This window comes from Struthio camelus, chromosome 2 (genome assembly GCF_040807025.1).
Source record: "Struthio camelus isolate bStrCam1 chromosome 2, bStrCam1.hap1, whole genome shotgun sequence".
In the NCBI taxonomy this organism is placed as follows: domain Eukaryota; kingdom Metazoa; phylum Chordata; class Aves; order Struthioniformes; family Struthionidae; genus Struthio; species Struthio camelus.
In genome coordinates this window covers 73,743,599-73,756,213 of record NC_090943.1, presented here as the reverse complement: position 1 = coordinate 73,756,213, position 12,615 = coordinate 73,743,599, and the positions used below count along the sequence as shown (strand labels likewise).

Sequence of the window (12,615 nt, the reverse complement as noted above, 5' to 3'; positions counted from 1 at the left end):
TGGACTACTGTAAAACACAATGTTGCCAATGCTGCATCCAGGGCAAAATGAATGAAAGCAGTTCTCCTGGAGCTCTCTCTTTCTCAAGGTTTCCCTAACTCATCCATTCTGACCCTGTTCAGCACTTTGCAAAACTGTTATAACAATACCCCTCTTAAGTAGATCTCTTAATCAAAATACTAGTTTTTCAGAATGAGATACTGAGATTCAATAATTTTTTGAATTGAAGGCCAGATCAGTGGGTACTTGACTCGGTCAGTGGTCTTGACAACACTAAATTTTAATAATGTTACTTTTAGTGGGAGAAAAGAGGTAATTTGTCTTATATGTTTTGTGAGGATTGCTTTCAATTTAAAAGAAAACAAACAGTTATTCTGCCTTTCCCTGCTTAACATCTACCTCAGTTAAATTATTCTAGACTGCAGAAAAAAAGATTTGTGTAAGAGAGCTGCTGGGGAGAAAAAACAGATGCTGATCTATGTTAGTGCTTCATTTCCCAACACATACTTAAAAAGCTTTATTTCTGCCAATGATTAGCAGTTTTGTCCTAACATAAATTTACTCTGAAAAATACCATTGGTATATCACTGGCAGCATTTCCAAAAGTCTGGCTGATCTCCTCACTCCACCTTCTTTCCCTCTCTCTAGCCATTACTCCCAACCACTAGTACTCTTATAAGTTCAGTATGTTTACTCCTTAGGAAACATCAGATGTACTGAAGGAGTTTTGACTCAGATCTTGTGAATCCAATAAATTTTGTCTGACAAAAGATAGTCATGAGCAACTGGGAAAGCTTATGATCAAATATATAGTTCTTCATTCAGAGGAAGAGAATATTGGCCTTTTTTTGTTTCTTTTTTGTTTTTTATTTTTTTATTTTTACCTTCCTTCCAATGTACAGTAAGTTAGCCTTGGGAGAAACACACATTAGTTAATAAAATCCATTTTTATGACTTCTCCTGACTTCTTGCTGAAGCCAAACTCTCATACAGCAGCATCTGTGCAAAATATTTTCTACCATCTGTGATTGGATAGGTGAATCTGTCTTATCCTGGCAGATCTTCCTCCTGTTAGAAATGCCATTGCTACCACTCTGGACTATATCTGAAGAAGAAGCTCTCTCTCCTCAAAAAAAAAAAAAATCACTCATAACAGAAACTGGTAGACCAGTTTCTCTTCAATAACATCATTTTGTGAGCAAATCAAACTTTTCCTAAAACTCGTAATTCAGTGAACACCAAGACAAGTTCAAGATCATATGCATTGCATGAAAACGTATATATACTTTTTTTTTTTTATTTAAGAAGATAATTCCTGTTTCTTCTACATAGAATCTCCAGCTCAACCCTTTCTAGTTCAGCTGACAGATCTGCCCCTTGCCTTCTGGCACTAACTGGATGAACACTTAATGCAACTCAATACCTTTTCTTTTCTAGTTTTCCCTTCCCCAAGCTCCTGGGAAAGACTCTGTGGAGAGAGCACTTCTCTACAGGATCCTTCTGTGCAGCTGCCTCGACCTTATTCCATTCAATAATAGCACTGACAGCTATTACAGAAGACCTAGCAAATCTGAAACTGAATATTCTTCTCCCTGTGGTACTGGCTGAGCAGAAGTCATGCCTAGAGGAGTCCTCCCTCTGAACTGGAGGGGGAAGGGAAAAAAAAAAAACAGTTTGTAGGGAAAGATAGTAAAGTCTACAAGGCCAGAAAAGAGCATTATATAATCACTCATAAACCTGCCTTCAGCATATTCTCTCCGTCCCATGAGCTGCCCAGTCACCTTTCATTTTTCCTAAAACGATTCACAGACACTTTAGGATGGCTTCTCTGTATTTAACGTGACAGCACAGGTACAGCAGTGCCATGAGGATGCTGATGCGGTCAGTGGTAAATAAGTGAATTTTGCCTTGCATAGACCAAGGGAAATACCTATCTTTAGGTTATTAAAGCCATTATTACTTTAGAGAATTATTCTGCAATACATTCTTAATTTCTAATGTGTAATGGAATCAGAAAAAAGGCCTACTGAAAATACATTATATGCTTGTTCCCAGTAACTCCACAACATCTTTTCAACAGCTATTATGGGTATTTCCTATTGTAGGTTCTATGATTAGTATAGGGAACACTTTTCACACTGCAGTTACATCATTTTTAATGAGTAAATGCTAACAGTTTACAGAACATTGCAGTGGCAAGTCTTTTTGACTAACAAGTCACTGGTAGTAAAAAGTTGAGCTTAAGATATTTTACCCTCTTGCAGGCACTTTGATTAATTTGATGAAAGATTTGTATATCTACTTACAAATCAAAAAATTTAAAAAAAATTGTTTTCTGTGGTGGCCTACTATGACCAATGCAGTCTGAGAGGTTTATGATTTCTACTGCTTTTGGGGCTAATGGAGTGCATGATGCTATTGATAATGACCGACAGTTGAATATGACCAAAAAGCTTGCTTTGAGGATTAAATAGATGACTCATTAGCCTGTTAAAGCACTCATTTTTAGAAAGTATTTTCCTTGTTGACCCTTATTCAGAATAATTGTAGAGCATCTTTGGGCAGATTCAGCCTCTCAGTCACTGCATTACAATGGAGGATGTTTTGACTCCATACCTTGCTGGCAGGAAAAGCTATCCAATCAGAAGATACCTTACTCCTTTTCCCTTTCATACAAAACACAGGGGAACAAATACCCCCTCCAAAAAATAAAAAATAAAAAACAAGTGTGTGTGGCAGAAGATGCAAATTTTACACAGATTTCAGAAGGAGATTTTAGTGACAGCTTACAAAACTATAAAAAGTTTCTTGTCTTTGAAAGCCTAACCATCAGTAATGGCTATAATACATATACATATAATACAACACATATAATATTGCTAGTTTCAGAAAGCTCTCTTTCGAGGATAAAAATAAAAAATATTGCAGTCTTTTAAAAAATCAAAACTACACCAAAGAAGCATGACTCGACAGTCTTAGGATCAAACCATTCTTGCTAAATAATGTTTCGGAAAACAGTTTTACAAACGGACATTATTGTTGTATTAACTTCTGTACACTACCATAAGCAGAGCTAGATATGCTGTCTTTGGAGGGCTCCATATCCTACCGACATAAAAGGTCAAATTCACCTTTGAGGAATGCATCTGCTGAGCTCAGGATTGCATTGGTGCTAAGTGTGGTAGATTTTCTACAAGGGATGTGAAATCTCATCTTTAGTGCTACAAGCAATTCCAATCTTTAGGGAAACATGCACAAAGGATTTGAATGGTCTGAAAGAAATGTTCTGATTTTGTTTGAGATAACATAAAAAAATGCAGACACTAATATTTTCTTTAATGAACAATTCTGTAGAAAAGCATACTATATCATTACCAAATAGCGGGGAACATCAATGCACTTGATTACATTTACAATCCAATTTCAAGCTATTCAGGAATAAATTGCCTCATAGTGTATAGTGACATGTTCCTTATTTCTCTGTCATCCATTATTCTCATAATGCATAGAAATTATGGTTATAGCATCATTTATAGGCAGTTACATTTCACACACAGTTTTCTTTGTTTTCCTTTGCTACTGAGGTTTAACCTTATCAAACTGTACCATGCAGAAATTTACATATATAAATTATTTCAAAAGCAGATTTTTCTCCTAGAGGTACAACTCTTTAATTCAACTATTTTCTGGGACAGGAGCTTGAGATTTAGCTCCCCAATCCATATTTACATGTATATAAATCTTAGAAATGTGACTCCTGTTGTTCCCTAGCTGGCATTTTGGCTGGTTAGATCCTAAGAAAATCAGACTCCTTATTTTAGGCCTAAATATGAATTCTTGGCTATTTTGAAAGCTTTAGACTTAAGCTATAACTTAAAAGTTATAATTATAGCTATTTGGGGGGAAAAAAGGCAATAATATAATTCTGTTTACACTCATATCACTTTAGAAAGTCCAATAAATGTATATGAATCATCATTATATACCACGAAGCTATAAGTGAATCATTTACACTGCATTGGATGCATCAGGGATCACTTGGTCCAATGGTAAATATTCAAAATGAAAAAAAAACCCAAAACCAAATGAAAGCTAATTTCGAACTGAAACTTTGCCTTCCTTCTTAATCTCAAAGAGTAAACAATAATGCTGAACATTTCTTTAGATATCCATATGCTGGTTAATTTTCAGCAGATGGTCTCTAATATTTGTTGTATTGTTGGTATGGTTACCTAAAGCAACTATTTGGATCTTGATACATATCCTTTCCAGACTTCAGATCTTGTGTATTTACTTAGTGAAATGCATGTGTATCCTAGGGGAAATCCAGTCCATAGCTTTTTGATATACATACAAAAACTCTAACTAAATTTAAAAAAAAACTTGGAAAAGTGTAAATATTTGAAGTCTGAAAAATGAACTGGAGAAATATTTTATAGTACTAGTTACAGAAAGAACTAATTGGGTAATATAATTTACATTCATGTTAATATAGAAAGAGTCAAATTTACAAAGATATTTAAATGAGTAAATAAATTGTGGCCTGTGAGGGGCTTATCTAAATTTCTGTCAATATAACCTATAAAGCTTTGCTTACTCTAAATTTTAAATGACTAAAATAATGACTGTATTTTTTAAAACCTCTTTAGGACTTTAGTGAGAGAGATTATGGATTGTAATACATAAGAAATTCTACAGGTGGCTTCAAAAACCCATAGAAAGATTTATAACTCAAGATTATGCTCATGCTATAGACTTTCTCACGGAGGTTTTCAATGAGGGATAGAGATAGCAATTACCAGAGGCAAGCTGTAAAGAGAAGGCAGCAGCAAATAGGCTGCTAAGTACATGGCCTCCAGTTGCTGCCTTCTCTCTGTCTTGTCCCAAGGGACATTCTGCCTAATGCAGCTATGGAAACTTTCAGTGCAGCTGGGTGACAGCCGGCTGCTGCCCGCTCCATCCAGAGGTTTTAGTACCTGGGGCTGTTCAGAGTGATCCGTGTGCTCTCTTGACCACAATGAACATGGGAATAGCAGCTGGATCCTCTCTTACTCCTTTTATTCTACCTAGTTTGTGGGTCACTTTCTCCATATTGACACTTGACTATCTTATGCATGAGACCACCTTTGTCAAAATTCCTGCCTTTCTCATTTGCAGTTTTTTCTGCTTTAAGTGAAAAAGGTTCCTATAAAAAAAGGTTCCTCTCTTATTATACAGTCCTAACGCATTCCCAGAGCAGACTCACTGTGTACGCTCTATGACACAGGCATCCTACAGAAAACTAAGACTGTGCTTATGTCCTATAATGCATATATAAATGGGGGAACAAATCAACATTGCAGAGATCTTAGTTTTAGCAAGCAAGGTTTTCAATGATTGACTCTTTAGTCATAAAAGCAGCATTTAAACATTTTAATGAGTCCTTTTGTTTTTACAGAAACTTAAAAGAAAAAAGAAAAATTATTTATACAGAGACTTATAGGCATCAGCAAAAGGAGCCTTTAAATCTTCTTTGCGCTTCTCGTCAATTTGATCTAAAAGAGTAACTCTCAGCTATCAGCACAAGAAGACAAGAAACATACTTTGCCAGTAGGTTTTACAGATACTAGTAGAAAAATAAAAGGTGAAACTTGAAAGTCTTGTGCTCAGTTTTTATGCTCTGAAAAGAAGCCTACATTTCTGTGCAACCATTCCAACTAGTTCTAATTTCAAATTTTCTTGCCTCTTTTTCCTTTCCCACTATGTTCCTTTCCTATTCTCAGTCTGTATTCCATAGGCCTGCCATCTTGCCTCTTAATTTCAATTGTAATCTAATTTTAAACGAGATCTAGTCTCTCAGCTACAGTTTGCTGCCTGATTCCCAAATGTAGTCTCTACAACTCATCATACTCAGTTTTCCTGATCACTTATTACAGCCCCTCATAATCAATTATTCACCGGCTTTCAATCTTATTTTCTTTCTTCAGAAATTCTTATCCAAATTCAGTCTCCTTTCATTTGCTCCTCAACTCCTTTCCCTAGTCTGTAATCCCACAGCTTTTCCCTATTCTTTTTATTCGGACAGACTCCAATTCTTTTCAAAGCCTTTCAAACCTAATCTAATTTCTAAATCTAATTTTCTCAGACTCTTCCGTGTTCGCTGCCTCTCGGTCCTGTGATTCTCCTGCAGTTCCAGCCTCCCTTCTCTGTGCTAGTGTCAGTAAAGTAGTCTATACAAACCACTTACTATCCACTTTTTCAAAGCACGAACACCACAACTGTCTTTAGAAGTCTTTTAGGGACTTGATAGGCTGAAAGTAAGAAAATAGGTTGCCACAACCTTACTGCAAAGTAAGCATAGCTATTTAGAGTTGAACCTGTATATAGTTTTTTTTTTCTCTTGCAGTTGTTTGTAGCTTCCTAATCCTAAGATAGTTCCCATATTTTTACTCAGTCCAGGTTATGCTCTTTGATCCCTCCTCATCTATGAGAAACATATAGTCACACAGTGAACAGAATACCTAGCTGTCCCAAGGTGACTTATCAGAGACAGAATTGCACCTCAATTATAAGTGTTATGATTATCTTTATTACTAATTCTATTCTGTTTCCATTATCTTTACTAACCTTTTTAAAACTTAAAAATAATTTATTTTCCCCTACTGATTTTGTAATTTCCATGTGACAAAAATTCCACTTCACCCCCTCTGTTTCAAATCCAGCTAAAATTAATATTTTTTAAATTAATATATTTTTAATTTGCTTCCTTTGAGCCCTATAAAGATCAAAAACAGATCTAACAGAGCTTGGAGAATCTTCCAATATTTGTTAGTTAGCAGCCTGGCAGTAGAATTGTATTCTGAATTTCATTGTTTGTTTTTTTCCAATAACAAAGGAATGCATTTAAAAGTGAGTGAAAATAAAAGAGAAAGCCGAGTTGTGTAAATAGAAGTTAATAAATATCTTCATCTAAATCAAGACATCCTAAGGCATTTAGTTCCACTCTCCACTGCACTAAAATGGAACTATACTGTATTATTTACGATTCTATATGTTTTCTCATAGTGAGAGAGAAATTGATTCATCTCTTCACAAACCCATGACAATATGCATTCACTAAAAGTTTGGAAGTAAGCTTGCTCTACCTGATGAAGATAAATAGCTTTGTTCATTTTATTCTTTTCTCCATTACTTTAAACCCCCTGCCATTAAATGAATGAGACAATAGATTCAAAAGCCACACAGAGATTCTTCCACACTGATAAATTTTACTCTTTGGCAATTTTCCTAATGGAAATGAAATCCAGGATGACAGGCAAAAGTGGTGTGTCTAAAAGTAAGATTTTACTGGCATACTTACATGCGGGTGGAAACTGAACTGACCACAGGTGAATTACAGCCAAGTTATTTAAATCATTTTGTCACTTTGTACTCTTTGTACTGAAATGCAAATCTGCTCTGAGATGACACGGCTAATTCAAGAAACATTGATGTGGTTTTTTTTCATGCAGTGCCACCCTTCTTTATTTGTCAGTTGAGATACTGTTTGTGAGAATTCGCATTGTCTAGGCTTCCATACATATAAAATGCTTTGTCTGTACGCTACATCTATTGAAAATGGAAGTGTCCTTCTGGTAAGTCATAAGTAAAGAATATCATGTTTATGAATCAGCTCTTAAATACAATTTTATCTATCCTGGTAAACCAAAGACAGAAAATGCACTACAAGTAAATATTTATTGTGCACAGCTAATTTATTTTGCATTTTTTTTCTAGAAAATTGTTCTGTTTTATGGTTCACATTTGCATTCTGAAATGGGATATCCAAATAAGGCAGACCAAGATTATTCTGTGAAATATCCATTCTTTCAAGTTTACAGAAAAAAATGCGATTCACTTAATTCCAATATACTGAATAAGATACCTTAATACCTTTAATGTTTCCAGTATCACTCAAAATGAAGCAATTTGTTGGTTAGCATCTAGATTTCTGTATCTCCCTTCTACCATACAGTTGCTTTTTAACTAAATACTTCTTAAACACACAATTCTGAATAAAAATTGCAATTTAATCACATTATTTGTTGCAGATTCTGCTACTTTTAATTCAAAGGCCTCTTTATTATTCACATGGAAAGAGATGAGCTTTTTGAGGAATAGGCACTATACAGAATTTGAGCATGATGTGTAATTAACAGATAATGAACATTAGTGTTATGTAACAATTTGAATCTCTAAAATGAAACATTTTCTAAAAACAATAAAGCAAATTCCTAGAGACAGTCCAGTAAAGTAACTGTTAATTCCTATTTGAAATAGCATATACTGTGGAACTGATAAAACTCTCAATATAACAAAGGTTATTAAGTAAATGTTGTTATTTGTTGCACTGGCAGTATGTTGTGCAACTTCATTAACTTACAAGAATTTGTACCAATATAGCTGAAAGCAAGCTTGCAATTTTAATTTTAATTTTTCAAAAAGACAAAATACTGGCTCAGCTATTGGGTAAAAAAATCTTTCATAAAGCAAGTCTAAGATTACTGAAAAAATTATCCTGGACTCTGGTAGCACAAACTGGTATATTATGGTGGGCTCTTCGCATAGGTACACAAAAGGAGCGATTTCTAGCTTCTCCACTTCCATCCATCCAGGGTATCCTGATTCTGATAGAGACATTACTTATAATTGTAGCTAATTTTAAGATGCCTTTTTTTTCCTCTTCATTATTTTTGACACTGAATGATATTTGTCCCAAACCTTTTTAGGGAAAGGTATATTCTGTGGATACAACAACTCTCTACATGCTCTAACTGTGGAAACAACAACATAGTACTAATGAAAAAATAATTCAATTCTTCCATGACCATGCATGGGGGCTAAGGGGGGGGAAGGGCGGATCTGAAGAGTTTTTGGAAAAGTTATTCTCTTTACTTTGGATGTAAATACCTCTTTACCACTTATTAGAATAAATATATTTCAGCTGCATATACAAACTGTATTTGGCACTACTTTTCACTCCATAATAATATTAATGTTGTTCCTGTGTTTCATGCACATTTCTCTTAACGATTTTTCTGTCAAAATGACTTCTATTCACTAGTCCCATTTTTAAATAAAATCATCTGATCAAAAGCACTTCATATGCAAAAAGAAGCTGCACTGGAAAAATATCAGCTGAATAATATAAAGATGAAATGCTCTACTATTGCTAAGCCTAGTCTAATTGTTTGAAGAAAATGTTCTGTACCAAAAATTCCTCATACCTCAGTGCCTAATTCTTAATGCATGCTTATACAACTTCCATCAAAATTAGAAAAAGAAAGGTGCATAAGCAGCACTTTCTCTTGTCTCCTTCCAGCAGTCCATGAGAAATTTGTGTGTAATACCTCTATGCTAAACAGAGATATCCAGAAAACATTTCATAACAGCTAAGGATCTACTAGAAGGATGCTGAAACAGCACGTTAAATAAGAGTGAGGAATAGAATTTACTTTGAAAGTCTACCACTGTCTCCACTGTCCGCCTACTTTCTTTACACGGAATGAAAGGCTGCTGCTTGATCCCAACTCTCAGAGATTAAAAAGAAGTCAAAATGGAGAAAAGAAAGCCACAATATCAAACTATTCAGGATATTTAAATGTGACACATGAATAGAGTCAGCAAAAGTTTGACTATCCAGGAAAATGCAGCAAGATGATTAGAAAATGACTTTAAGAGAGCAATGAGAAAAGCGTTTACTTTCCCTCACCTTTTTCTTCATTTTTACATTTTTGAAAATTGCATGAACTCTCCATGTTTTTGCAAACATTGCACCAAATGCAGTTGTATATCCCACTGTAAGAATCCATGTTCGGACCTAAAAATATATACATATAAAAAAAAGACAAAGACATTTAATTTTCACCAGATAACATGAATATCTTCATTTCAGTCACAATGCCATTTTTTCTCAAAATGGTTGAAAAACAACTTAAGTTAAAACAAAATGTTCACAAAAATGTTGACATTTCAAAATCATCACTATTTTCTTGCTTCTCTTCTCCTCCTTGCATTCCTTCTCCAACTATAGCAAATCTGAATACTTAATACACAATCTCTTCCATATATACAAACACAACTTTGTTCCAATATTGTCCATTTTTTATTCCACTTTTATTGTGTTATGCGCAGGCAGAGGAAGGAACTAGCAGGTGAAGACAAAAGACTGAAACCAGAAAAACTAACCAGGGAGCAACGTTACAGCAACATTTTGAACTGAAGTGAAGAGATAAGCAGAGATGTTATTCAGGCTAAATAAGAGGAAATTGTATTACATGAGATATGCATCAGTAAGGACTTAATGAGAGACTCCGAGCATTCTGGTAAGATAAGAAGAACTGACCTTAAAATTATCATGTAGGTAAAAGTGGAAAGACAGGAACAAAGCCTAGGTGGAAGACCTGAATCAAAGATAACACCTGGAACTTGGGTCTAAGAGAAAAGGAAATGGTGAGAACACACGGAACGGTGGAGTGATAGAACCCTAAATTGGCTACAGCTTTGAAAATAGACCCATGTAGACATTCTCCTTAGAGTGAAATAGAAAACTAAATGACTTTTAAACTAAAATAAATGCCAAGGATTGCCCTGTCAGGTTCCTTAGAAGTATTTCTTTCCATGGCCCTTGACACCTGGCTGTTTGAAAGCCTTTCTGCCACAGACAGACAGTCCCAAAAAGGGACCACAGACCGTGGCAGGCAGACGATCACAGGAGAGGCACGTCAGGGAGTTGGAAGCCTATAACTTAGACTCAAAACCTGAAAAAGCACAATGAGGAGGGGGGAATAATCTTCTCCTCCCTAGAGGATCCACCTGGGCCAGCTGTCAAAAAGGTACACTGCATAAACATGAACAAAGAAGTAAAAATAAAATGCATTGCACACTGCAGATGGAAAAACTGGGGGAGACATAATGGCTAAGGGAGGGGAAGGCAGCCTAGAAAAGGGCAAATTAGGCTATGTTAACCATACGTTGCTGGCTAATAAAGCTGCTTTTTGTTTGAGAGTTTCTGACTTGTAGAAACCAGAACTTTTAGAAAAAGGATTTAGAAAACAATCTTTTGATGAACTAGAATCAAATTTTTCATTGGAAACCAGTCTGGTTTCACATCTGACTTCTGCAGAGTCTGGGTTTCTTAATATGTAACGTTGGGACATGTATACTGATAACAAGCTAGGTGTGGTGTAAGATGTAGAACTTGGTAGTCTAAGATAAATATTAGGAATAATCTAAATGTCACACTTCTAAGTCTGTATTATCTAGTTTTTGCCTTTCCAGAGATCTCTCAAGTTTCAATTTTTTTGTTCAAAAAATGGAATGTTTTTTTCCTAAAATTTTCTATGCAATATAAATTGTGAGCAATAAGTGACATAAGATGACTACAGCGCCTTAAAAAAAAAGTATGTACAGTCAATAGAGCTGAATTAGTGGAGGAAAGGACACACCGAATTGTCCCACCTTGGGACTTGGCAAAGAGGAGTTACTTGAAAATTCACTGAGATAAAGCACTATGAATCAGAAAGAATAAAAACAGACTGAAGAAGAGGAACTCAAAATAGAGGTTGTATCCAGCATACTCAGAGAGGCAATGACAAAAAGAAAGAGGAAAGTAAGATACTGACTGGAAAGGCAAGTGAGATTAAAGGCGAGGGGAGCTGCTGGTCAGAAAGAAGAGGATACAGAATCATATGTTACAGATGGGAAGAAAGTTAGAAAGGGGATAGAAGAGATGACTTCCTTATCCAATCTAATGGCAGAGGGTTGGAATAACCGTTTTTAACAACTTGCATTCACATGCCTACCATAAACACAGATTTGAACATCTTCAAGCTAAACCATGAAAAACTCTCTGTGTATTCTTATTCTAATTTTATATGCCATTCCTGTACCCTATCAAGCTCCATAACCTTTGCCCACATTTTGGCTCTCTAGGTAGACTAATTGGAAATTAAACATTTAAAGAGTTATATATGATCTGTAAGTAACCAACAAATAAATGTGCTCACTTTATTTATACTTTATTTTGTATGGGAGTCTTCTGGCAGGTTATCCCTGCATGACTGAGTGAAAGGCAGGCCACACTAGTTGTGGGAGAATTCACACACGCACCCCCTTCCCTTGGCAGCACGTCCTGAATAAGAGCAGCTGATAAAGTAGGAATGTGAGCATTTAACAGCGTGTGCAAATAGACTCCCAAAACTGCCTGAGAGGGTTGTGTGCCCCAAAACTGACCATGCTACAGAGATAACCATTGGCTGGATTAAATAGCAACCAGGGAATCATCATAGAAGTCTGGAGAAAAAGGATTGCTTATAGACCTTGAACCTATATTTCATTCATTGCTGCTGAATCATGACATCAGTAAAATCAGTACACCGATCCTGATTTAACTCAAGCCACATGAGTGGAGCAGTTTCTCCTTGGTTAGTGAGCAACTGAAAGTATACTATAAAAAAACGGAACAGATATTACGACAGTCTTTGACTGTCCGTTATCAATCATCATACATTATGCTAATAACTTCAGTAAAACCACAGTTAGATCAACTCTGATTTAAAAATGAACATCTTGATATGAGATATATATTAGCCAGTT

General features: G+C 35.5%; 1 protein-coding gene across 4 annotated transcripts in view; it reads right to left on the bottom strand.

Moving 5' to 3' along the window:
- The window catches only part of GABBR2 (gamma-aminobutyric acid type B receptor subunit 2), a 478,089-nt gene that overhangs the window by 141,528 nt on the left and 323,946 nt on the right, over window positions 1-12,615 (bottom strand). For all 4 annotated transcript variants that reach the window (XM_068936292.1, XM_068936293.1, XM_068936294.1 and 1 more), the window contains one exon: window positions 9,731-9,838. In XM_068936292.1, coding sequence (XP_068792393.1) covers window positions 9,731-9,838 — 108 coding nt within the window. The remainder of the gene's footprint in view (window positions 1-9,730; window positions 9,839-12,615) is intronic.